This window comes from Ctenopharyngodon idella, chromosome 8 (assembly GCF_019924925.1).
Source record: "Ctenopharyngodon idella isolate HZGC_01 chromosome 8, HZGC01, whole genome shotgun sequence".
Taxonomy (NCBI): Eukaryota; Metazoa; Chordata; class Actinopteri; order Cypriniformes; family Xenocyprididae; genus Ctenopharyngodon; species Ctenopharyngodon idella.
The window spans coordinates 23,776,247-23,803,898 of record NC_067227.1 but is presented as its reverse complement, the minus strand read 5'-3'; the positions used below and the strand labels follow the sequence as shown (position 1 = coordinate 23,803,898).

Below are 27,652 nucleotides of genomic sequence, written 5' to 3'. Positions count from 1 at the left end.
AATGTTTATTCGATATATTTATTATATAAATATTTGTTTTTATGTATGAATTTCTCTATACTACAGTAAAATAATAAACATATAATTGATAGTCTACATTTATTCTTACACTACCGTTAAAAAGTGTGGGGTCGATAAGATGTAATGTTTTTGAAAAAAGTCTCCACTGCTCACCAAGGCTCAATTTATCTGTTTAAAAATGTAGTAAAACAGTAATATTGTTAAATATTATTACAGTTTAAATGAACTGTTTTCTATTTTAAAACGTTTTTTTTTTTCTGTGATGGCAAAGCTGAATTTTCAGCAACCAAGTTGTGTGGTTTTACTGTACACATTACACTTTAGATGCAACAGCCTTACTACTGCTTTAAATTATTACATACGCAAGTTCATAAAGCTAAAATGTAATCAAGTCCCCGCTCCCGTAATAAATATCACACATGTGATAGAAGGTCTATCCAATAAAAAGGAGTCATATTAAAATTTTCAATCAATTTTATTGAGCTTATCACGTTTCATGCCCCCTGGCATGGTCTCCCAGTCAATTAATTAACTACTAGGAGCAATGGAGCAATAGCGTCCTCTGGCGGATCCTTTAGGATGCTTCACATGTCTCCTTCATTCTTGGAAAAAAAAAAACTGTCACTGACATGCAAAGATGTCATCCGTGGTCCTTTAATGCCTCTTTTTGAAAGATTGACCTTGTCGTAAAGTCATTAAGTGGACTGAATGTATAAGACCGTTAAATACTTAATGTGGAAGGAGCATTTTTGAACTTTGGGTCTTATTCGTATGAGAGCCCCAGGCTGATTCTCTTAACAATTAAAAACAATAAACATACATACAAACACTCAAACATACACATATATCATTCCATAAAGGATCTAAAATATTCTTTTGTTCCAGACCCTTGAAACTGAGACAAGAACCAAATATGAATCCTACGGCTAAAAGCAATTCATCACAGTTAAACCAGCCATTAAATTAATCAATCCTTCAGATGATTAATCAGCACTGATGATTTAAGCCTGCACTTCAATAATCAGAGAATCCATTAGTTAGAAGGAAGACAAAAACAGGAGTGATTGTGTACCCTAGACATGTAGAGAAAGAGATAAGTTGTAATGCGTGGGTGAAATCTGGAATAGAGTTTGTCAGCGTTCAGATGAAGAGAACAGGATATATGTGAATCAGAATGAAGCCCCTGAGAAATGGCCGTAGAAAATGAGCTCTTTGAGTCAGAGTTCTTAACGCGCCTATCTGATAGATTGTCCCTATTCGACAGAACTGATTTCTCAGTCTGTGCTATGGCTGGGACGTGCTAGCGGAGTCCGAGATGGAGGGGAATGTCAAAGCTCATCCTTCTCCATCTGCTTAAACGCTTCCAAGTCCTCCTGCCAATCAGCCATCAGCGAGTCCATCGATTGGCTGCCGGAGTCGCCGTCCACCGCAGGCTCCTCCCCTACGTCCACGGGGATGTAACTGCCAAGTCCCTCCACTGGCTGAACTGCATCTTGACCCACGCCTGCTGTCTGTTCCTGAGTAGTGACTTGTGATTGGTCGACAGGTTCTGAGGAGGTGGAGGAACTGTGGTCTTTCTCCTCTGTGGAGCAGTCCTCTTCTTCTGCTCCATCTGTACCTTAAAAAAAAAAAGGAGGTCAGTTGAATGAACCTTAAGAAATCTATCTAATATCTATTACACATCACTGGGAAAACCTAGCGGACCACATTAGGTGTGGAGAATGATGGTATCATCATCAAAATTTGAAGAAAATTAGATTAGAAGGAATGCAGATTTTGCGCTAATAGAAGTCCATAATCTTATGGTGTGTTCAAGTCCTCCTGGGAAGTTCGTATTTACGAGTTGTAAAACAAGTCACTTTGATCAGAGCACGATGGCGATGTACCTTTTCTACGAAAAATTCAGCAAGATTTTTTAACTCTATTTAACTGAATAAAAAAATCTGCATTGTGCGTGTTTTTGCATTGTTATGTTTTTGTTCAATTTATCAAGGTGCTGTAAATTAAATTATATATTCTATCATAACTGCACAGTACTGTAATTTTTTGGTATGCAACTTCGCTAGTTTAATTTTAAATGAAAAATTAAAAACAAGTGGGTTGCATGAAGGGAAACCCAAGGAGGAGGAGTACTTACTGCCATCCAACAGGGTGCCCGGGAGGGCTTTCCCCTTAAATATGGCTTCTGCTCATCCAAGTAGGAAAGTAGGGAAAAAAGAGAAGTAGTGGAAAGGGAAAAAAGTTACAAACACAGAGTGAAAGAGTAATAAAGGAAGAATTAGAAAGGAATGAAAGTAGAAGATGCAACATGCACAACCTCACAATGATTCCTCACATATTAACCAAATTCATGTCTCCGAAGTGTCTCACCTCTGTCTCTAGCTTTATCACTGAGCAGCACCTCCACTTCCTTGTACTCCTTTAGAGCCTCCAACAGGATATTGCCCTCTTTGTGGAACAGGAAGAGGAGTGGTAAAGTGACATCATCAGTGTTCCGACCATCTCCCGCCATCTGGAACAATGGGGCCGTATCACTGCTGCTGCCCTCATTATCATCTAAACAGAAGTGACAAAACAAAAAGAGTGAGACATAAATACTTTGTTTAAGTCGCCATTTTCAAGTACAGGACATTAAGTAGATGAGGGGTTTTCAAACAGGGGTCCTGGGGGACTCCAGGGGCCCATAAAAGGGTTCTGGGGGGGCCGTAAAAAATTTGAGAGAAAAAAATAAAAATACAAAATGTAATTTTAGGGCTGTCAACGTTAACTGTAAAACTGCTTCAGAACAATATTCAGTGTGAAAAGTGCTATACAAATTAATGTGAATTTAAAAGTAAAATTGATGGGGAAAAAAGATACACTGTCAACTTAATACAAACTAAATTTCCAGATAATGTTTTAATTATTTTCTTGGCCTTCAGTACATTAACAATATAAAAGCCACATTTTTAGTTTTGTTTAGGAATAGGCCTTTTTTTTTTAAAACACATTTGGGGGTCCTTGGCATCAAAAAGTATTTAAAAATCCTGAAATAGATGACTTTAATGGTTGACTCGCTAAAACATTTCTCACCGATGACGATGCCTCCGATGGCCCCAGCTTTCTGAATGTGCCTAGCCTTCTCTGCAAACATGCACTGGCCTCTCTGGAGCAGAGCGATACGGCCTGCCACAATCTCACTGTTACTCAACTCAGAACAGCCGTTATAGGGCTCCGCTACGGTTACGAACCCACGCACCTGAGGGAGAGGGAAAAAGAGAACAGAATACACAATGTAGCATGGCTATAAAAAAATTATACCCTTTAGCAAGAACAAACCCAGAACAGCACAGAAATAGCCAAAAAAAAGTGAGAAAGTACACAATAAAAAGTCACAGTTAGTCATACTCACTCCAGAACTGCTTTTGGAAAGATCCAATCCAAACTGCGCAGGGCCTGCGGTCAGTACCACTCTACCAAAAAAGGGGTGCGACACAATTTGAACAGCTCGTGGAGGAAGCTGTTCTTTCTGCTGCTGGCTGGAGAGCTCCATCATTTCCTGCATAAAACGCATGCCGTCCTCTGCAGCGACTGCACTCACCGCCTGTAGAGAGAGAGAAGGATTTAAGTTTTAATCTACAGATACGAAATATAAATTACATAGTATAATTCTTATATCTAGGTCTGGTATACCTGTGTTGCGTGCTGAACGAGTTGTACTCTGCCATCCTTTAGGTGGATGAGACTCACACCCATCCGCCTCAGCAGCTCCAGATGTTCGGGGTTATTGGCCATGAAGTCTTGAGCCCTAAGAGGAGGACGGCCCATACCAGGCTCTCTGAGAGAGATGAAAAGAAGAAGAAAAATTCATCACTATCTTCTTGAAAATCTTGTGTAATTTCCACCAGACCACTTGCATTTTTTATATTAAAATATTATTTTTTTAATTTATTATCATCATTCTGATATATGATTCAGTGTTCAATTATTATTGGTGCTTAATTATAATTAATCGTCTATAATCATATTATTATCAATGAAGGAAACGTGTTTTTCCTGCTTTTTTGGTGGAAACCATACACACTATGTCTTTACTGTCACTTCTGATCAATATAATGCTTATATATATATATATAAATATATATATATATATTTTTATTGTACATAATATATATAATTATGTAATAGACCAGCTAGTTATATCACTTTCTCACCGATGAGTGGTCGGGCGCGGACAACTCTTATCCACTGCGCTCCTGATTGGTTCACGGAGATTGCGTGGGTAGGCGGGATCAGGAAAGAGTAGGCGGGTGTTAGGGCAAGTCCACTCAAAATTTGAGTCATCAAGCTCCTCTCCAGCCTGGGGTGACAAAGATATTATATCAACATTTGATTAGAGAAACAAGTAGACAACCAGTGAAAATGAGCTTAGTTAGTTGTATTATGTTATAGTAAGGAATATGACTTAAAAACAGAGCTGGATGAGTAAGGTCAACTCTGACCAGTGTTACAACATAGAGAGGCAAGCAGAACTGCAATAGTGCATATGTGCAGTACCATGTTGTTGACGACAGGGGGCGCCTGTGAGTTTGAGGCAGTGGAGAGGGAGAGAGGCAGCAGATGAGCTTCTGTGGTAAAGATGTAGTCCTCCACATTAAAAGGCAAATCCTCCTCCTCAGCAAACAGCAGAAACAGGTACTTAAACATCTCCGCCAGGAAAAACGAGTCCATGCTAAAACAGGTGGGCGGTGATGAAGAGAAATAAATATGCCGTGAGACAGCTTGCCACCCACTCTTTACTCATAAATGCTCTCTTTACAGAATCCACTCAAACTATTTGTACAAAAATATACCACAAACCAATATCCTCTTTAACTATCCACAAACTCCAGCTCTTACCGGTCCTCGTGACTCCCCGTCCTCACGTCCTTCATAGCAGCAAAGCCACAGGGAACTCGAGCAAATCGGTTCAGGTTCTCCAGTACGCTGCGGCCCACCTCCAGGTAATATGGATCTCTGGTTGCCTTCAGACGAAATTCACAGTTAATCATTTGTATCATCTCCATGGTTTACTACATTAAAATATACGGTTGAATGCACCTCAGCAGGAGCAATGGAGTGTGAAGGGGGTCACATTTGCAAGTTGATAAGAAGGAAAATAATGGAGAGTGAAGGAGATGTTGTATTGAGATTTGTTTGAGAACTCAGTTGTACCTTATAAAGGAAGTAAGTGCTTTCTGCAAACTCTGGCCGCAGGGGGTGCTGGGCCCAGTGAACCCTGAAATCAGTGGTGAACGCCTGGCGAGACAGTACGTGATGGAGCAGGGCAGTCAAGAAGAGTTTATAAACCACAGACTGTGATGATATTTAAAAGACAGACAGCAGAAAAAAGGAACTACCTCAGGAAGGAAGTTGTGTTTCTTGGTAACCTGATAAAGCATTTCATGCGTCTCTATAGCTGGCCGAATATCTCCCTTTAACACCTGCAAAGAGCAAAACTCTTATGTTTGGGCATTCATAACAAACTCAGAGAAACAAAGACAACACTGATTTCTCACCTGCAATCCTGGGAAAAAGGCAAGCAAGGAGTCCATCCAGGTGCGGGCTGGCAGCAGGGGTTTGTGGATGTGGACGTCCAGTAACAGAGGAGGTTGGCTGATGTACTTCATAATGGATGCATAGTGCTGAAAAATATGCCAAGCGATCACAATTCATGAATACAGACAAGATAAAGAGACCCGCTATTTCATGGCAGACAAAACTAAAATGCGAGTCGCATTAGATTAAGTATGATAAACTATTTTGGACCCTACAATTACAGGCAACATGTTCCAAAGCTTCTATTCTGAATAAATGAATGATCAATTATAAAATAAAATATACAATAAAATAAATAAATAAATCAATAAAATAAATATAACAATAATAATTCAAAATGTTAAAATATACAATCCACTCTAGTCAACTAAAATAAACAAATAACAAATGAATGAATAAATAAAAAGATAAATCATAGTGTTAAAATACACAATCTACTTTAGTCTTCCAAAATAAATAAGTAAATGGAATATAAAAAATACTCAAAATATTACAATTCAATCTAATAATAATAAATAATAATTATAAATTAATTAAAAAATATGTAACAAAATAAATATAAAAATAATTATTAAAATAATAATTCAAAATATACAAACTATTCCAGTCTACTAAAGACAAATAAATAAATAAATAAATAAATAAATATAATATACTTATTCAAAATGTTAACATACACAATCTACCCTCTTCAAAGTAAATATGAAATGGTGTTGCAAAAAATGCAGGGTGGGACTTAATTTTATCCATTTAGGATTGATTGGATTAGCAAAGTTGTCTCAATATGACAGGTGTTTAAAGGAAAGGGCTTGAAAAGTAAGACGGCTTGGTGACGTAAGCTGAAAAGGAGATTATGATGACTTTAACAAAATAATGAGTGATACTCACAGTGTTAAAGCGCTGCAAAAATTGGTCATCTCCCAGTAATATATAAGCCTTCATCAAGTACTCATAATAGGAATCTATGCCTGCTCCAACTCCACTGTCTGTTAAGGGAACAGTTACAAAAAACACCATGATTCTGACTTGACTTTTACCTAATTTGTCTGTATAGGAGCACAGTTGTTTTATGTTTTGGGTGGGTTAGTTTAGTCTCACCTCTGCGGACCCACTCTCCTGAGTGGATGTTGATGGTTGTTCCCACTAGATTACTGTTCCTCTGTCTCTTTTCCCAAAGGAAGTCAAGAGCCCTTCTCGCATGAGCCTGCGAACAATACAACAAAACACCAGCACCTAAATAATGGCCTACTTCAATAGATTTAGTCATCGTAAGTCTCTTTCACCACACAAAATAAGAACATTCCTGACCTCATGATACTTTTCATAGTGCACAACAAAACGGGTAACGCTAATGCTGTCTGTGTCTTAAAAATGGCACAGTTATGTCATAGATCTATGCTGTAATTCTGTAGACTGAATGAGTACAAACATTCCAGGAATCAACACTTTAGGCCGAAATGACATCAGTGCTCCATTGTTAGTGTCTTACAAAACAATCACAACAGTATTTCTACTAGCTTGGTGACCTTAAATGCTCTAGACAACATGACTTATACAGAACGCAAGGTTTTCAAACATTTCTCTGGAGGTTAATTAAGGACCCTAAGAAATAAATATTTATCTGGAGGTCATATAAGGACATTTCCAAATGTTATAACTTCAGAAACTCAACAAAACTGACATTTGTTCACATTTGCAACATAAAGCCATTGTGATATTTTACCTCAAATGTGGGGTCCCCAGTAAAGCGGCTCAAGGCTGCAAATTCAAGGATGATTGTCCCGGCACAGGCGGTGCAGGTATCCGTCTCAGTGCCTGTGCGGGTCTCGGGTCCACGGACTCCATAACGCAGGTTCACCTGTAAATGCAATCAATCATTAAAGTCATAATCAAGGTGACTTATCACAGAATAATCCCCAGCAGGATTTATATTAATATACACTACCGTTCAAAAGTTTGGGGTCTGTAATTTTTTTACATGTTTTTGAAAGAAGTCTCTTATGCTCACCAAGGCTGCATTTATTTGATTAAAAATACAGTCATTTTGTTAAATATTATTACAATTCTTTTGTATTTTAATATATATTAAAACATAATTTATTCCTGTGATGGTAAAGCTGAATTCTCAGCATCATTACTCAAAGTCTTCAGTGTCACATGATCCTTTCCTTTAGAAATCATTCTAATAAGCTGATTTGGTGCTCAAGTATCATTTATTTTATTACCAATGTGGAAAACAGTTGCACTGCCTAATATTTTTGTGGAACCTGCAATACAATGTTTTTCTGGATACTTTAATGAACAGAGAGTTCAAAAGAACAGCATTTATTTGAAATCGAACTCTTTTGTAACATTATAAATGCCTTTATTGTCACTTTTGATCATTTTTAATGTGTCCTTGCTAAATAAAAGTATTAATTTCTCTCAAATAAATAATGGGGAATTAACATCTAAGTGGACATTAGAGTTAACACAATTACATAAAGTAGGTTATTTAATTATTAAATAAGAATTATTGGTAACACTTTACAATAAGGTGTCATTGGTTAACATTAGTTAATGCATTAACTAACATGAACTAACGATAAGCAATATATTTTTACAGCATTTATTAACCTTTGTTAATAAAAATGCTCATGTTCATGTTAGTTCACAGTGCATTAACTAATATTAACAAATACAACTTTTGATCTTAAAAATGTATTAGTAAATGCTGAGATTAACATTAATAAAGATTAACAAATGTTATAGAAGTATTGTTAATCGTATGTTTATGTTAACTAATGTAGTTAACTAATGTTAATAAATCTTATTGTTAAGTGTTACCAAATTATTTTATTATTTGAGAATAAAGCAGAGTATTACACAAGAGTATGTGCAGGAAATCTGTTTCCTTAGATAGACAACATTCAGTTTAGCATAATGCTGTGATGGACCAATCATAATCAGGTATTCCAGAGACACGTGTAATAAGTTGAAAATGCTTTATAACTGAAGGTCTGTAAAATAAACTAACAGCAACTGTGAAAGGGGTGGTCATGCTGCTGATGAGACATGCAGCCATTGTGGGAAGTCACAGCTTTTTCCCTAAAGCAGACATTCAACAAACCAATGCTATGCCCAGAACAGCCAAATCAACAGAAAAGATCTGAAAGTGTGTGTATAGACATAAAGATAAATGCTTGCAAACAAAACAAAAAAAAACAAAAAGGCCATTTCATGTCCAACATATATTCATGATGACATTTTAATCATTCATATTGCATACGCAATGCATGTACATGTGTGCGATCACTCACTCTAGGGTACGGCAGGCCACTGCTGGTGTTAAATGCAGGCAGCAGTCTGAGTCCAAGATCTTTGGCCATGTGCAGCAGCTCATTCTGGTACCAGAGCATTCGCCCACTTTCTTTCATCATGACAGCCATGGAATGGCCTCCCAGCAGTCCACTAAAAGAACAGTAAAGTTTTACACAAGCAAAACAGCCACAATTTACTATATAGATTTAAAATGCCACGTCACGTCAGTCCATTTTGAAACTCTGACGGAGATGTCTTACTCACCCCAGCACCCGGATGTTGGTCTCGAACACAGACACCACAATGTCATTATCCAACCGTACATCCTTCACCACTCTCCTTACCGCCGCCTCAAACTCCACCGTCTTATTTAATAGCTGTGAGATAACAGAGCAGGTCATGAGCAAACAGCCTTGGGTTTCACTGTACATATTTGTGTTTGCAAGAGGTTTCAAGTTCTGTTTGAGATGTTACTCACTGCAAGAGTGTCAAGAGTGTCGATGAGGGTGAGGGAGAACCTGACGGAACAGGAAAATATGTTTTATCTCTGTTTCTTTAAAAATAAATGAATAAAAAGAAATTCTACACATCTCCAACTGACTTACTTCCCCAGGGCATCATCTATATCCCCTCGACTGGGCTCTAATCCACGCACTCGCCCACGGCAAGTCAAAGGCATCAGCTCGTCTGCGGGGTAGGCATGGTCCTATCAAAATGAAAACAACAGTGATGAAATTAGATGAAACCAAGCAGATTTTAATTATAATGCTGTTATCTCTAACATTAATCTGGCTCCCCTATCCTCGCAACTCTCCTGTTTGTTTGTTTGTTTTTTAAACAGGAGGCTATCAAATTTCAGTTTCACACATCTTACATTTCCAACCTGCTTAGAGACACTTCTGGGCATACCAGAGACTTCTGGGAATTATTTTACACTTGTCAGGAAAATTTATTGGCAAACTAGCAATGTTAAAGGGATAGTTCATCCATGAATAAAAATTCAGGCATCATTTATTCACCCTCATGTTGTTCTTAATCTATATCACTTTCTTTCTTTTGTGAGACATGAAGATATTTTGAAGAATGTTTCAATTGTTTTTGTCCATAGACCGAAAGTCAGTGGGGGCCAAAACAACACTGGACCCTACTGGCTTTTTAATGTATGGACAAAAAAAAACAAACACATTTTTTCAAAATTCTACAGAAAGAAAGGTTAATTTAATGTGCCATAGTTACACATGTGAAATACATTTAATATAGTGTAATAACAGTAAATTATGCATAATTACATGCAATTAACACTAAGCCAAACCTTAACCCTAAACCTATAATTTCGTTGTTAATTAATATTAGTGAGAACTTATTTGTGTAATTACACTGTAACAACGGCACATGAAAATAAAGTGTGACCAAAAATGCATACACATTTTTTGAAAAAAAAAAAAAAAAAAAAAAAAAAATATATATATATATATATATATATATATATATATATATATACATAAATACTTTCAGCATGGACGCATTAAATTGGTCAAAAGTGACTGTAAAGGCATTTATAATGTAACAAAAGGATTTCTATTTCAAATAAATGCTGTTCTATTCTACTTTCTTGTCATCAAAGATTGATTTAAAAAGTATCAAAGTTTCCACAAAAATATTAAGCAGCACAACTGCTTTAAACATTGATAATAATAAGAAATGACCAAATCAGCATATTAGAATGATTTCTGAAGGATCTTGTGACACTGAAAACTGGAGTAATGATGCTGAAAATTCAGCTTTGCATCACAGGAACAAATTATATGTTAAAATACATTAAAATAAAAAACATTTTAATATTATTTCGCAATAGTACTGTTTTACTGGATTTTTGAATGAATGCGGCCTTGGTGAGTCTAAGAGACTTCTTACAAAAACATTTAAAAATGTACATAGAACTTTGAATGCTGATGGAAAAGTAGTACTGAAACTTCCATGTATACCCAGCTGGCAACAACAGATGTTATTAGTCACTGTGTACATACCATGTAGTTCTGATAAGCATGGTCAAACATTTCCAGCACTTGGTTCCTGAGAAGTAAAGGCATTTATTATATTAAGAAAAACACAGTTTTGAATCATATAGCAAGCAATTCATAATTTCACGTGTCCTCACATACCTCAGTTTGCTCTTCTCATCTCTGCTCATGGTCTCAGACAACCGGATGGAGGTTCCCATAAAAAACAGCAGCAAAAAAGCAGGCAACATTGTTGCAGAATGAAGCATCCCAACCTTCACGTAGATGAAGACACCCTAGGCAACTCTTTAATGCCTCAGATGTGTTTATTTAGCACCAAGTTAGAGTTCCACCACCTCTGGTCCATCATTTTCAAATTTAATGTAAAAAAATAAGATGCAAGCCAGATTCAGCAACACCCACAGCATTTGAATACATTCACCGTTCCGGTTCAATAACTGTATAGTTCCTGTTCTTATCTAAACGTCTCTCTTGGATGAATGCAGCTCTGGTGCATTTCTGAGATGCTTTAGTATCTATTACAAAATGACTAAAGAAGGAAGACCGATTAAGTCACTTTTCATTAGTGTTGGTCAGCCAGCTGCTGTTGTCACACCTGCCTGTCACCTTAATAACACGTTGGCACCCATGTGACACATTGGCATGCTACACTCTATTGAGTATCAGCTATAAAACAATAATACAATTACATCACTGTGGATCCCCAGCAGAGACAGGCTCAAGAGGAGCTCCAGATGAGGCCATGGAAAAAGATGCTTTGTCTCTAATAGCAACCATCACCATGGGTGACACTATCAGCAGTTTATATCCCCAGAAAGAAGGAGAGAACGCATCGTATAGATCCCACTAGAACTTACAGCAATTAGTTAGATAGTATGCAGGTCCCAATCCCATCTTCGTCAAACTAAAAACAAAATTAAACCATGTAGAAAATGCTACGGCGTTATTCAAAAATAAAATATCCAGCGAAATGTTGTTGTCAAGATGATTTGCTGAAAAAGATTCATTAACCCGTCACGCTTTGTTGTTTAGCTCGCCGGCTAACCCGTCGATGACAGCTCGGCACCAGTGGGCATATGTTTTGTGGCATAAACGCTGCTGTAACTAGCGGAAAGAGCTTCTTAAATCTGTTCTTCTATCATCCGCGAGTGACTAGATGGTCCATTCAGCTCCCAGATTCCAACAAATAAAAAATATTCCTTGTAAGAGTGATTTTATATCAGGTGTAATAAAAAGGGCCAGAGGTCTCTCTCAGGAACGCTGAGTGAATGATGATCACCACAGTTTTACGCCAGATCATAGGCAGACGTCAACATCCGCATCCGGGTAGAGCCGAGAGTACACGCCCCGTAGACGGTGTGGTGCAGAAACTACAGTTCCCAGCTTGCCTTGCAAGCAAGCTTTTTACGTTAGCAATATGTAAAATATATATAAAATTAACATATACAAATATAATAAAAATGAAATATGAATAATAAAAAATCCCAAAAGAAGCCTGATATATTAATAAAATATTATTATTTTGTTATGCGTCTTACTGAAAGTACACGTCGTATCAGTGTCTGCTTTAAATTTCTTTAAAATTCTTTAATTCATTACAACACATTTCTTAATATAATGCATACAAGTCTCTAAATAAAATTAAAAAGTAACTGTCTGGTCTATCACATATTTTACTTTTCAAGATGTAGCAACAAGTGCTTGAGCAAGTTCTTTGTCGTAAGCATGCATCACATGATTGCCTCGTGCAGTGACGTAATGTCCAAACAAGTACAGTAGTACAACGGTCAGTGCAGTGACAAGTGCATACTGCTCGAGCTCATTGAACGCTATTAGCGAACGAAAGAGAAAGGTAAGCGACTGTCTTTTAATTGTGGACTGAATTCAAATGTAATTGGTCGGTCAAGTTGAATGATTATGTGGTCATTTGGCGAAAGAAAATACAACTTGAGACTTTTCAGGACCATTTAAAGTCTGATTGCATTAAATGTATGACATGTTATGTCCATGGAATTGTTCAGTCTGCTTACTACAACGTTTCTCGTTGTATGCAGAGATGTCTCAAAGCGTAAAAAAGCTCACTGGTCTCGTGGCAGCTACATTCACACCACTTACCGCAGAAGGGTGAAATAATTAATTTCTCAATAAATGCTTTACACAATCTTATACCTGACGTGCAGTGATTTGGTTATTGTTATTCAACCTTTGCTCTTTTTAGGGAGATTAATCTCTCTGTAATTGGACCATACATTGAATACCTAATAGAAAAACAGAATGTCAAGAGTGTGTTTGGTAAGTCAAACCTATTAATTTAATCAAAGATTTGGGGGAATAACGCAGCGTGTTTTCTCATTTATATCATTTGTAATCTAAACCACCTTGTTTTTGGTAGTTAACGGCACAACAGGTGAGGGCTGTTCTCTAACTGTGGACGAAAGGAAGCAGCTTGCAGCAGCTTGGTGCCAACATGGAAAGGGCAAGTGAGTGATAGCATGTTTATGGTGTTTATTCAGCAGCGGGCAATGATTATGTCCCAGGGGTTGTAAAAGTTACTGAATTTTGACATAATGTTAACAGAAAAACATTTTTATTTATTATGCAAAGGTGACAATCACATTAAGCATTTTGTTTACTGTGCCTTCATCGTTTATTTTCTGCTACTTCTCACGTTTATTGCTTGTATAAATATTGCTGACCCAGACATCCCATTTTAAAATAGGCGAATCCACCATAAGAAATTTGAAATATTAATTTTAATTTGAAAACTATAAAAATCTAAACAAAAAGTGGGAGAAAAAAAATCATAAAGTTTCAATATTTGTTGTGTGAAAATGATTTGCATACATTTTTACATTTCCACCACAACCAGCAGTTTTACTCCTAATGAGTAATAATGTCAAATTATATGAAAAGTGTGAACATGTTATTTAATTGTTTGTGTTTAGGATACATCCATTTATACCTATGAAATTAGTCTTAGCAAGACAATGGAGTTGGCCAAAAACAATAAACTATCATTTCCAACACAGAATCCTTGTATTTCCTGTGAATCAATTTCAAGATACATATGTGGTGGATATGATTCGGGAAAAAATTACAAAAATAACAAAATTCTCCTATGATGCAACAAGTATGTCCACTGTTAGACATTATTGTTTAAGATTGTCCATAGCTTAAGAAACACCCTAATACACATCTTCATCTAACTTTTAGTTGCCATTGCTAGAGTTTTAATTTCTTTATACTTTATGTGTGTGTTCAGGCTTGAGCAAGTGGTTGTTCATGTTGGCTGCATGAGTATAAAAGACTCTCAAGAACTGGTGAGCACACTGCTTAACATCCCCTTTTATTCACATGCATTATCTGCATCTTTCATGCACATACCACTTTTCTTAATGCACTTGTCCATTTTCATAACTGCAGTCCTACATATATATTTCCTCCCATTTGTTCCCATGGTTATCCATTCGTGTTTCAGCACGTTCAGATAAACAGCTAGTTCTCTCCTCGTGACTGTGTAAAAATGCTGACTGGATGTTTTTTACTTTCCTTCAGGCTCGGCATGCCGCCAGTATAGGGGCCGATGCCATAGCAGTAATCTCTCCTTCCTATTTCAAACCCATTAATGCAGGTTTTAACCCCCTTTTTCTAAACTCTACTTAATTAATCTCATGTTAAAGGTATTACCAAATGTGCTTTTGTATAATTGTCATAAAACAAATGACCTTCCTCTTTTCACAGAAGCATTGAGGTTGTTTATAAAAGAAGTGAGCGCCTCTGCTCCAGATCTTCCGATGTATTATTATCATCTTCCAGGCATGACCGGTGTTGCATGTAAGAGCAGCCCCATGTGTCATCATTACTGGCAGTCAAAACACTGAAGACTTTGTAAATTCTTGAGTATTTCACAGTACTCAATTTTTGAATGAGTCAGATTCACACATGAGAGATTGACTAATTGACTTCCTCCTGGTCTCAGTTTTCTCTTTATTTTTTTTTTTCAGTGGAGGCAGCAGATGTGCTAAATGGGATAGAGCAGATGATCCCCTCATTTCAGGGAGTCAAATACAGTGGGACTGACCTGAGGGATCTTGGACAGTGTGTCTGTTACAGTCAAGCCCATAACTGGTCTGTCTTGTACGGGGTAGATGAGGTGTGAAATCTCCTCACTCGTTAATCTACTTTTTTTTTTAAAATTTTTCCTGCTAGTGTAACCGGTTTTGATTATATGTTTTGCTTGACACTTTGTTACATAGCAACTCTTGGGAGCTTTGGTACTAGGTGTTCATGGAGCAGTAGGAAGGTGAGTGCCAACATCATGGCATCTTACAACTCTTTTCTCTGGCCTCAGTTACCAAAAATTCATGACCTTTCACTGTTTTTCTTTCTGTGGTGTCACTCTGGTTCGTGATAATACATTAGCTATGTTTCCATACAAATTTGCATATTTAACTTATACGCAAAATTGGAATATCTCATATAACCTTTGAGAATAAAGCACCGTTTCCATCCCATGTGTTTAAGAGAACTAAATCATCACTTTCTGGTGAAATTGGTGCAAAATAAAAATGGAAGTTGTTGCACCACCATGGTTTTGCACCTAAGAGCACACAGACAAAATACGCTGTCATGTTATCTTGCATTCGGAGGTGGATGCCTGGTGTTTTGGAACGCAATCATGTGATACACTTTTGGGAGGTTATTATACCAAATCATTCTTTGGACTTTGGACAGACTTTGGCTCAGGCATTTCAGAATGATTAAACCAGGGTTGCCAGGTGTTCACAACAAAACCCGCCCAATCGCGTTTCAGGGGGGGTCCCCAGTAAAAATTCTGCGTTCCAGGGGGTACAATCCGCACTTTTGGTGGGGTTCCCCTGGCAAAATTCGCATTCCAGGGGCCAAATATCATGTTATTTGGGGTCGCTTCAACTCGTGGACATGAAAAACAACCCGCAATTAACAGTGTTAAAGTAGCCCAATTCCACAGGAAAACCGCGGACATGGCAACACTGGATTAGATTTGAGATTTAAAATTTGAGATGCTGTGCAATGAAATTGATTCACTGGTTAGTCCAGTTATCCAATCACATCCTCTGTTGAGGCAAAGTCATGTGAGTTTTTGTTGTGCATCAAGATATTTATTTGGTAAATGTGTTACCATCATAGTTTATGTGCATGTCTTTTTATCTGATAATAGCATATATGTTTTTTATGCACATTTTTAGAATTTTTGCACCTCTTAAAATATTTCCATCCAGCATTTTTTATGCGATATCCCAAAATTTGCATAAAAATAGGTGGTTGGAAACATAGCTATTGTGTCGTTCAGTGTCTCCTGTGGCTGATTTGCTTGATGGCAGTAGTGTAGCTTCAGTTTTGTATTCCCTTTTTATTTTAAAACTGCAGTAACAACTGATACACATTTATGTTTAAAGGTTATGGCTTGACAATATAAAAACCAGTACCTGCTGACACACTTTCATAGCTTAAAAAACTTAACCTATAATGCATTGCTGAAAACCATGCAACACTCTCTCTATCCTCTCCAGCACATATAACTACCTCGGATGCATAGTGAACCAGATGCTTTCTGGTTTTGATAATGGCAACCACATGCAGACCAGAGCCCTGCAGGTACATCATTCATGTGCATTTTTAATTTAGTGCTGCTTTAATTTGGGCCATTTTTACTTCATCCGCATGTTTTCAGTTTAATGAATTAATTTTCAGTTAAATGAATTCGCTTCTCTGTTCACAGTTTGAATTTATGGAGGTCATCACATTTGCTAAGAACCTTGGTGAGTTGACTGTTTGGCATCTTTCAAATGTTTGGGGTTGGTAAGATCTTATGGCTGCATTTATTTGATCAAAAATAGAGTAAAAATGTGAAAGACTGATGCAATTTAAAATAACTGTTATCTATTTTAATATATTTTAAAATGTAATTTATTCCTGTGATGCCAAAGGTGAATTTTCAGTAGCTATTACTCTAGTCTTCAGTTTTACATGATCCTTGTAATATGCTGATTTTTTTTTTTTTTTTTTTTTTTTTTTTAAAGCAATATTTAAATCGGTTGTGCTGCTTAATAATATAGTGAAGACTGTGACACATTTTTTTCAGGATTCTTTTATGAATAGAAAGTTCAGAAGAACAGCATTTATTGGAAATAGAAATCTTTTGTAACATTATAAATGTCTTGACTGTCACTTTTGACCAGTTTAATGCGTCCTTGCCGAATAAAATTATTAATTTCTTTAAAATATAAAATCACACTGACCCCAAACTTTTGAATAGTATTGTACTCCCAGTACAGCTGTGATGTGTCAGTAAGACATTGTTGTTGTTGTGCATATTATAGGGAACTTTTATTAACTTTATTCCATCATGTATGCTCTGCAGGGTTTGATGTGGCCGTGAATAAGCAGGTGATGAGTGAAGTGTCAGGGTTAGTGCTGGGTCCTCCCCGACTCCCGCTGCTGCCGTGCCCTGTCTCAAAGGCCCAGGCTATAGCACAGAAAATCAAGGACTTCTCTCAGAGACATTAAAATAAAAGTAGAAATTTCAGTGAGCCTGCATGAAATTGCAAAAAAAGGTTTGTTTTATCAAGCTGTAAACTGTTCCATATTTCTTTACACTACAGTATGTTCATGTACTGTATCTTTTATATTTGCATGCTTTTTACATTTCATACTTTATACTTGGATTGCCTTTTTTATTGTTTTGTTGGTTGTAAACGCACATATAGTCTTTAGCATTTACTTTATATAATTAATAACATTACAATGTAGTTAGAAATTTTAATGAACTTACTTGAATTACCCTAAAGAGTTTATGAATAGTCCTCAGCGTTACTGATTTCTTTACACCATTGATGTACTGCACCTTGTATACCTCAATGCGTATTTTGTATGGTTTTTTGTTTTGTTTTGTTTTTGTAACATTTTCTTTCTGTTTTATTATACATATTCTTTAATACTGTCTTAATTTTGGCTGGTGCTGATGTAACTGTTAATGGACCACATTTTTTATCTTGGAGTTTCTTATGTTTGCAGTTTCCACATACAAAAAGGGACATTTTTGTATCTTTAAATTCTCTTGAGTAAAGATTATTATTCATTATTGAATGCAAGAAATTCCTTTGAAATTCTAATTCAATCTCATAATTGCCTCAAAAATATGCCTGTTTTAATTTGAAATTTCTGTTTTAATGAGTTTGGTCAGCAGTGGCTTTTTATTTTTTGACCGTTTGGTCTTACCATATTTTCTTTGGCCTTTCCACTTTATTGTTAAAGAGCCCTAAAATTTACCTCACTCCTTGAAGACTTCCTAATTTCTGCTTGATGGAGAAATTGAGAAGGGACAGAGTCTTTCTGTCTCTGAATATTCCAGCAGTCATAATGCTGTTATGTCACAGGTATTTCCCAATATCATCTGACTTCCTCCCTGTTCAAGGCTGTGGTGAAAATCTGGCAGGCTGGAGCAAATTGAACCTTTTAAGTGGATGAAATGCTCCTGCCTCCTCTGTCTTTTAGTTTAATCTCATAATCTCAGATAAACAGCACCTCGGTGACATTTAGATCATTCAAAATGATATAATGAAATCAAGTCTGAAAATAATGTTTTTTTTTTTTTTTCTTAAATACATGTTTGTGTGGAAACAGTGTAGGAGTGGTATGTTCCATGTTTCACTGCTCACCTCAGGAGTCAGGACACACTGGCCTAGACTGCACTATTATCACTTAATCAGTGTTTTTTAGTGCTGACTTCACATAGAGACTAAAAAAAGTGCAGTGTTACACAGTATATGACCATTTATCAGCTGAAGCAGCAGAAACAACACTAGCAATTTCCTCCCAGTGAGAATACGAGTAAAGGAAACTAAACTGTGTCTGCAACAGACACTTTTAAAATTCATGTCATGACCATGTTTCCTCTAGAAAAAGCTGTCTGACTACAAATTAGAGACACTTTTTCTGGACACATATGGGGAATTTCTTTTGAAACATCTCGTGTTATTGTATCAAAGTTTTTGTATTTCTGATTCTCTGAGATTGTCTGGTACTTGACTAGTTTATTTATTATTATTATTATTATTATTATTATTATTATTCCCGGGTCTCTGCCTTTGTCCAAAAGACTCACTTTTTGACTGAGCCCTTGATTTCATATGTGAAAAATTTGTTGTCTGCTGAACAGCCTATACTTATAGTTATTTAGCTTTGAGCGGGTTTCAGAAGAAGGCTCGATACAGTAGATATACTTTTTCCATGTCAGAGGAATTTTCTGCAAAGACGAGTATGACTCAAATTAACCCGTTCATTCTTTTTCCACTCCACTGTTGTCATCACTTCATAAATTACCCACCCTTTCCTCTAGGGTTTTGATTTAAGGAGATTTATGCATTAATTCCCTGTCTTTTATATATGGCAGATATATGTGTAGAAAAAGAAAACGATTAATAACAAAATGGTAAATCTGTTATCGAGACTTTGATATCTGTAATTTGTTTATGTAACATAATGTTAATGGGCAACTGATGTGAATTGGGTGAATCAGAAATAATAAGAGCCACAATTTTAAATATTGCTTAAGCTCTAATGAAGATCTAGATTAGGCTAAAATCTCTGTGTTGTTGGGCTGAAACACAGTAAGCGCACAGATGTTACATATTTGTTTTAATTTCTGTTTTAGCTCCAGAAACGAATGTAAACAGATGTAAATAAATAATATCCCATGGTGGGCACGTGATGGGTTAACTGAGGCAACCTACGTGTCAACTCTCTGTGAGATATGACGTTATATCTGGTAGACTAGTGAACACCCAGGCAAAATATCAAATAAATACCTTAGACCTAAATTATTAATTTCTGTCATTCAAAAGCAAATCTAATCCCCAATCACATGCGGAACCAAAGATAGTGGTTTAAAAAAATTAAAACCCTGCGGGACAATAATACAGTGACGCCGAATATTGACGTATTTCCGGCCAGCTCAGCGTACGGAGGAGTGTTGTGAAGCTGTAATCCAGACACAGCCTTTTTCACAGCTGTTAACCGCTCCATATACACCTGCTGTGTGTAAATCTGACATTACAGCAAAATGGTGCTGCTGACAATGATCGCGCGGCTGGCGGATGGACTGCCGCTGGCGGCTTCAATGCAGGAGGACGAGCAGGTATGAGCTCAGTCATTTATCATTGATTATCATTTATACTAGGCCTATGTGTGCTGTAGATGTGAAATATAAAAGAGCAATGCCTTGAGAACATGACGTTTTCTTCTATACGTGTATAGTTGCCGGATTTTTAATCCACAACAGCAGAGAGCTGTTTTAATCTGGCCTTTATTAGCTCAGATTGCAGTAATTCGTTATCTGTTGTAATGTTTATATTAGTTTGAAATACTGTACTTGGAATCCAACAGCGTAGTAAATCTTTATCTATTGTATTTGTCGTTTATTGTCAATTTGAAAGGTGTAATTGGTGGTCACAGAAAGAAGGTTCATTATATGAAACCGTATAATTTGAGTGCTCTTGATCAGTAACAGCGCCCTCTTCTGTCTTGATTTGAACTCACACTTGGTTCGTCTTCACCCTCCATACTAAATATAGCCCTTTTTTAAATAAATAGTTTAAAAAACACAAAAAAATAAGTTAACAACATCATAAGATCATGAAAGATTTGATAATAGATTTCATAATTTTATTCATTTTCAAATTACTTTATTTATTAAATTGTATTTTCAGTCTGTTTGACAGTGTATATTATATTAAGCCAGTATTATAATTACATACCATATAAACACTAAATGTGCAGTATTTTAAAAAAACACACATTTATTACATTAATCACAACATTGGCTTCTTTATGCATACAGGTGCTGGTCATATAATTAGAATATCATCAAAAAGTTGATTTATTTCACTAATTCCATTCAAAAAGTGAAACTTGTATATTATATTCATTCATTACACACAGACTGATATATTTCAAATGTTTATTTCTTTTAATTTTGATGATTATAACTGACAACTAAGGAAAATCCCAAATTCAGTATCTCAGAAATTAGAATATTACTTAAGGCCAATACAAAGAAAGGATTTTTAGAAATTTTGGCCAACTGAAAAGTATGAACATGAAAAGTATGAGCATGTACAGCACTCAATACTTAGTTGGGGCTCCTTTTGCCTGAATTACTGCAGCAATGCGGCGTGGCATGGAGTCGATCAGTCTGTGGCACTGCTCGGGTGTTATAAGAGCCCAGGTTGCTCTGATAGTGGCCTTCAGCTCTCCTGCATTGTTGGGTCTGGCATATCGCATCTTCCTCTTCACAATACCCCATAGATTTTCTATGGGGTTAAGGTCAGGCGAGTTTGCTGGCCAATTAAGAACAGGGATACCATGGTCCTTAAACCAGGTACTGGTAGCTTTGGCACTGTGTGCAGGTGCCAAGTCCTGTTGGAAAATGAAATCTGCATCTCCATAAAGTTGGTCAGCAGCAGGAAGCATGAAGTGCTCTAAAACTTCCTGGTATACGGCTGCGTTGACCTTGGACCTCAGAAAACACAGTGGACCAACACCAGCAGATGACATGGCACCCCAAACCATCACTGACTGTGAAAACTTTTCACTGGACCTCAAGCAACGTGGATTGTGTGCCTCTCCTCTCTTCCTCCAGACTCTGGGACCCTGATTTCCAAAGGAAATGCAAAATTTACTTTAATCAGAGAACATAACTTTGGACCACTCAGCAGCAGTCCAGTCCTTTTTGTCTTTAGCCCAGGCGAGACGCTTCTGACGCTGTCTGTTTTTTAAGAGTGGCTTGACACAAGGAATCCGACAGCTGAAACCCATGTCTTGCATACGTCTGTGCGTAGTGGTTCTTGAAGCACTGACTCCAGCTGAAGTCCACTCTTTGTGAATCTCCCCCACATTTTTGAATGGGTTTTGTTTCACAATCCTCTCCAGGGTGCGGTTATTAGATAAAACACATTGCTAATAAAACGTGTCTTCCCTATTGCTTGTACACTTTTTTTCTACCACATCTTTTCCTTCCCTTCGCCTCTCTATTAATGTGCTTGGACACAGAGCTCTGTGAACAGCCAGCCTCTTTTGCAATGACCTTTTGTGTCTTGCCCTCCTTGTGCAAGGTGTCAATGGTCGTCTTTTGGACAACTGTCAAGTCAGCAGTCTTCCCCATGATTGTGTAGCCTACAGAACTAGACTGAGAGACCATTTAAAGGCCTTTGCAGGTGTTTTGAGTTAATTAGCTGATTAGAGTGTGGCACCAGGTGTCTTCAATATTGAACCTTTTCACAATATTCTAATTTTCTGAGATACTGAATTTGGGATTTTCCTTAGTTGTCAGTTATAATCATCAAAATTAAAAGAAATAAACATTTGAAATATATCAGTCTGTGTGTAATGAATGAATATAATATACAAGTTTCACTTTTTGAATGGAATTAGTGAAATAAATCAACTTTTTGATGATATTCTAATTATATGACCAGCACCTGTATAAATTTTGTAAATTTATAGTCAAGCACTTTAGGATAAACCCTAAATTAACGGTTTCTCACATTTTCCAAAAAATTCAATTGTACTCCATGTTAGTTATTCATTCAATAACTCGATGGTGATGCTATGAGGATTTAAATTGACTGTATTTAAAGGGACAATTAACTGAAAAGTTCTGTCATCATTTATTCACCTTCATATTGTTCCAAACCTGTAAAACTTTCTTCTGCGTAACACAAAATGAGTGTCTATATTTTGCAGGATGCTTTCTTTTTCTGTACAATTTTAAGTATGACCAGGGGCTTTCAAGCTCCAAAATTCCACCATATGATTCATATACTTACTATATTGCACATCTTCTATACTCATATGATAATTGACATCTGTGCATCTGTTATAGTGTGATGTGTGTCTTCCTGTAAAGTTGTAATGGTATTGTTTTAAATCATCCCTAGTTTGGAATGACTTGAGAACAAGAAAACAATGACAGAATTTTCTCGAATAATTTTGTGGTTGATTTATCAACCACAAAAGATGACCTTGTAGAAGTGTAAATTAAAATGATCTATTCCTTTTCAACATAAAGAGTATGTGATTTTGTTTGTCACTTTTCACTCAGTATTGTTTTTGACTGGTTTGATTGACCTGTAACCTCTCATGTGCAGCTGAACTGCTGTAATTATGGATAAACTGATACTAAAACTAATATAAACTAATACTGTAAAGTATCTTTTATGTATCTATGTGCGGCAAAATCTAAAATCCTTTAATAAAAAACTACATAAATTGCAAACCAGCTTATTTCCTATGTTTCTCATTTTTAACTGTAAAAACTTTTTGATCAAGACAAAGTTTTGGGCTTTGATAGAAGAAATAAAGAAAAAAAAAAATCCAAATTGCTCCAAATGGTGTTAATGTTCCTAATGGGTGCACAGCAGTTTCATTACCTTTACAGCAGTCAATTGATTAAGGTCTAACATCTTTACATTTCCTCCTTTCATGCTGCCATGAAGGGAAGTGAAAAGGTTTGTTCACCTTTAGATTTGTGAAATCCCTCTGAAGAGGATTGAGTCAAATGTACTGTATCAGTGTAAGTGTGTTAGTATCTAATAAATTTGCACTTTTGTCCTTAGATGGGTCGAGACCTCCAGCAATATCAGAGCCAAGCCAAACAGCTCTTCCGCAAACTAAATGAACAGAGTCCCAACCGATGCACCTTAGAGGCTGGAGCAATGGCCTTTCAGTAAGTGTACAGTATATTAAAACTACACTAAAGCTGATAAAATAATTGATCATAATAAGTAGATAAAATGTTGATTTCAAGATCACAGTACACTTAATTTCTAGATTTACACACAAAAATATGTGATAGATAAAACACATTGCTAATAAAATGTGTCTTCTCAAAGCTATGTCATAGAGAAAGGCGTTTGCTACCTGGTTCTCTGTGAGGCCGCGTTTCCTAAAAAGCTAGCCTTCGGTTATCTGGAAGATCTGCAGGCAGAGTTTCACGAACAACATGGCAAGAAGGTGCCCACGGTCTCTAGGCCCTACTCTTTTATAGAGTTTGGTAATAGCTCTCATTCTCTCTCTCAAGAGTTTCATTTACTTCTCATCAAGAGACAACCTTGTAATTCAGTTTTTTCTATCTGTCCAAAGATACATATATCCAGAAGACCAAAAAGTCATATATCGACAGCAGAGCACGCAGGAACCTGAGCAACATCAACACAGAGCTACAGGATGTACAGAGAATCATGGTGGCCAACATAGAAGAAGTTCTGCAGCGGGGAGAGGCTTTATCTGGTAAATAATGCTTGTAATGGCTTGGTTCGTTTTGCATAATACTTTTTTTTCTTTGCAGTTTGAGGACATATAAAATTAACTTTTTTTTTTTTTCTCTTCTACCTGTAAAATCTGTTTTTGAGGCATGTCGAATACAATATTCATGTTACTTAAACCAAAGCTAATGTTAAGAAGCTTAAGTTCAGCTAAATTATTCACTGTCCTTGCTTAATAAAAAAAAAAAAAAAAAAAAAAAAATTAAAATGCATATTTCAATTATATAATGCTACAGAACAATAATGTTTTTGATGGCAGTAATGATTTTATTATATGTTAATTGAACAAAGAATGTGAATGAATTAATATGGAACGAATTTAGGTTTAAATGCTTTTTTTAAATAAGAGCAACGACACATCAAATTGAACAAAAGTGACAGTAAAGACATTTACAATGTTACAATGTAACATATTTCTATTTATCACAGTTTCCACAAAAATATTAAGCAGTGCAACTGTTTTTTTTTTTTTTAACATTGATAATAATAAGTGTTTCTTGAGAACCAAATTAGCATATGTGACCCTGTACCACAAAACCCGCCATAAGGGTCAATTTATTTTAAATTGAGATTTATACATCATCTGAAAACTGATAATAAGCTTTCCATTGATGTATGGTTTGTTAGGATAGGACAATATTTGGCCAAGATACAACTATTTGAAAATCTGGAATCTGAGGGTGCAAAAAAATCAAAATATTAAGAAAATCGTCTTTAAAGTTGTCCAAATGAAGTCCTAAACAATGCATATCCACTCACAAAAATAAATTTTTGATATATTTACAGTAGGAAATTTACAAAATATCTTTGTAGAACATGATCTTCACTTAATATCCTAATGATTTTTGGCATAAAAGAAAAATCGATAATTTTGACCCATACAATGTATTGTTGGCTATTGCTACAAATATACCCGTGCGACTTATGACTGGTTTTGTGGTCCAGGGTCACAAATTAAAATGATTTCTGAAGGATCATGTGACACTGAAGACTGGAATAAAAATGCTGAAAATTCAGCTTTGCCATCACAGGAATAAATTATATTTTAAAATAGGAAACAGTTATTTTAAATTGTAATAATTGTACTTTTAGTCAAATAAGTCCAGCCTTGGTGAGCATAAAAGACTTCTTTCAAAAACATTAAAAAAAAAAAAATCTTACTGACTTAAAGATCCCTGAGCAAAACCTGCAAAATTGTGTACTGTACTGTATATTTGAGATTTCTTCTCTTCACATCTTCATGTTTTTCCTCAGCATTGGACTCGAAAGCCAGCAACTTGTCCAGCCTTTCCAAGAAATACAGAAGTGACGCTAAGTACCTGAACACTCGCTCCACGTACGCTAAGCTAGCTGCGGGTGGAGTCTTCTTCATCATGCTGATCGTATACATACGCTTCTGGTGGCTGTGAGGTGTGACGGATATGCGGAGGGAAGAGGGGCTCTTGAGAAGGTTACAGGTGAAAAGCAGACGGACTCTCAAATGACGACAAGCTCACGTTGTGTTTCAAAAGCCACAGCCTGTTCTTAAAGACTGTCGGGTCCGGCACTTTCCCTCCTAACAGGCCGTTGAGTCCCTAGCCTGATCCTCACTGGTATCTGTTTTATGAACTACACAGAAGTTAGTCTGCGCTTGCTTGGAGTATATGAATGAAAGCGAGAGAATGAAAGTGTGTTTTCCTGTTTGTCTTTGTGAAATCCCTCCATTCATGGAAATTATTCTTATATACTGTATAACAGTACCATAGAGCAGCAGTGCATCCCAAACCAATGAATTAATGATTCATTAACAAGATGTGAATTCAATTGTGAAGTTTTAGCACATTGTGGATTGGAAAGAGGATAGAATCAGTTCCACTGAACACTTAATGCTTCTCACATTAGATAAAGTTTCCTTCCAGCCAGGGGAGTAAATGTAAGACGAGTTTGGGGGGTGACTGCATTATTAAAGCTTTAGTCCCCTAATTATCAGCACAAAATGTATAATTGTACTGACCGCCCATTTAGTCTCCTATATATATAAACCAGATATTCATATCTCTGAAAGCCTCATGAAATGGAGTGGTTTATTAAGTCTTAGTTTGAACTTGCTTCAAATGTACATTGTTTACGACCCAACAGCAATTTTGGAACTTTCGATTGTTTTCTTGGTACAAAAGTTGCCCAACAAACAGCGCTTGCCACTGCAGTGAGGACATTGCGGTCATGTCCAGTTACTCAATACAGACCAGATCATTGAAACTAGTGTCAGGGGTGAGCGGTGGCCTGCCACTTTTTTCGATTTGGGTCAGATGTAATCCAGTGCGGTTTAGAACTACATACAGTATATCTGGATCTGAGGTCCTGACTATTGCATGGTTGACAATATCTGATCTGGGTTACTTACTACAGATTTTTCTTTCAGAGTTTACACAAGTCTGTATTTTACGTGCATTGAAGAATTAAACACACAGTAACCAACCAGGCGTCCATGTACCAACCAGATGAGGCTAAAATGCTCATCAGAAGAGCATTTGTTCAACTCGCTAAACCTACAGTATAAATAAAATGATTCAAACTCAGTTTTTCTTTGTTTTTCTTTCTGTTTTACAGTTCTCTCTGGCATTTGTATGTGTTTTTCCTTTATTTTTGAACTAGTAGATATAAGTAGTAGATCCACTAGTCAATACAAGGTCACTTTCAATCATACCTAAAGAAATGGTATCATTGGCCTGTGGCTTTTGGGGTTTTCTTTGCCAAAGTAGGCCATTCATTTTGTGTCATTTCACATGTATGTTCATAGTAGTTCTTTAGAATTATGGTTGGAAAGCATAACCTGATGAGCTTGGATGGGAATTTCTAACATGACATCCTTACAAAAGTTATGTGTCATATGTGTTATGTCACAAATGAAAGGTACACACAGTATTTTTTTAGGTTGTGTTTGCCACTATGACAATGGACTACTTCTGATATTAATCATCTACCAGAAGCATTACCATTGCAGTTACCTGGAATAGGACCTTTTTAAAACAATTAAAAAAAAAAAAATTTCAGTAAAATGCGAGGCAAAAGAAGTAATCTGAAACACGACAGCATGACTACATCATTGAGACGTCTATTTGATGTGCGTGCTTTAATATCTGAAAGATACGTATTTTTAGAGCATTTGCTCATTTGTAGTCAAAGTCATTTCCTGTCAGATGTTAAACAGACCTTCGGAAGATGTCTTTAAAATGTTTATGATTTAGAAACAGTTTTTAAAAAGATGTTTATCAGATGATTGCTTTCCAAATAACCAACCAGATGCTCATGTACCAACTGGATTAGGCTAAATTGCTCATCAGAAGAGCATTTGTTCAGCTCACTAAATCTATATACAGTATATTTGCT

At 36.4% G+C, this 27,652-nt stretch overlaps 3 protein-coding genes across 6 annotated transcripts; 2 read left to right on the top strand and 1 right to left on the bottom strand.

Moving 5' to 3' along the window:
- Window positions 1–477: 477 nt before the first annotated feature.
- Window positions 478–12,222, bottom strand: edem3 (ER degradation enhancer, mannosidase alpha-like 3). 3 transcript variants are annotated; one of them, XM_051902114.1, is made up of 21 exons: window positions 11,061–12,222; window positions 10,926–10,971; window positions 9,504–9,604; window positions 9,377–9,416; window positions 9,163–9,275; window positions 8,898–9,048; window positions 7,322–7,456; window positions 6,697–6,802; window positions 6,487–6,584; window positions 5,559–5,684; window positions 5,400–5,483; window positions 5,215–5,298; window positions 4,900–5,024; window positions 4,558–4,732; window positions 4,215–4,360; window positions 3,694–3,838; window positions 3,413–3,604; window positions 3,094–3,259; window positions 2,392–2,577; window positions 2,159–2,206; window positions 478–1,639 (listed from the first exon to the last, which is right to left on the bottom strand). In XM_051902114.1, exons 1-21 carry the CDS (start codon window positions 11,165–11,167, stop codon window positions 1,350–1,352), a joined length of 2,664 nt encoding a protein of 887 aa, XP_051758074.1. In that variant the 5' UTR covers window positions 11,168–12,222; the 3' UTR covers window positions 478–1,349. The 3 variants fall into 3 exon arrangements, with proteins under 3 accessions (XP_051758074.1, XP_051758075.1, XP_051758076.1); XM_051902115.1 differs by lacking the exon at window positions 2,159–2,206 and having other exon boundaries at window positions 11,061–12,221; XM_051902116.1 differs by lacking the exon at window positions 2,159–2,206 and having other exon boundaries at window positions 478–1,633; window positions 11,061–12,221.
- Window positions 12,223–12,642: 420 nt separating this feature from the next.
- Window positions 12,643–18,047, top strand: npl (N-acetylneuraminate pyruvate lyase (dihydrodipicolinate synthase)). 2 transcript variants are annotated; one of them, XM_051902117.1, is made up of 12 exons: window positions 12,643–12,771; window positions 12,974–13,043; window positions 13,138–13,211; window positions 13,312–13,399; window positions 14,182–14,239; window positions 14,475–14,550; window positions 14,661–14,753; window positions 14,924–15,072; window positions 15,176–15,222; window positions 16,472–16,556; window positions 16,681–16,720; window positions 17,323–18,047. In XM_051902117.1, the coding sequence occupies exons 2-12, from the start codon at window positions 12,976–12,978 to the stop codon at window positions 17,466–17,468; spliced, it is 924 nt and encodes a 307-aa protein (XP_051758077.1). In that variant the 5' UTR covers window positions 12,643–12,771; window positions 12,974–12,975; the 3' UTR covers window positions 17,469–18,047. The 2 variants fall into 2 exon arrangements, with proteins under 2 accessions (XP_051758077.1, XP_051758078.1); XM_051902118.1 differs by lacking the exons at window positions 16,472–16,556; window positions 16,681–16,720 and having other exon boundaries at window positions 17,323–17,487.
- A 1,832-nt stretch (window positions 18,048–19,879) lies between these two features.
- sec22bb (SEC22 homolog B, vesicle trafficking protein b) lies at window positions 19,880–26,841 on the top strand. Its single transcript, XM_051902119.1, has 5 exons — window positions 19,880–20,097; window positions 23,576–23,685; window positions 23,852–24,012; window positions 24,102–24,248; window positions 25,538–26,841. The coding sequence occupies exons 1-5, from the start codon at window positions 20,023–20,025 to the stop codon at window positions 25,690–25,692; spliced, it is 648 nt and encodes a 215-aa protein (XP_051758079.1). The 5' UTR covers window positions 19,880–20,022; the 3' UTR covers window positions 25,693–26,841.
- Window positions 26,842–27,652: the final 811 nt, after the last annotated feature.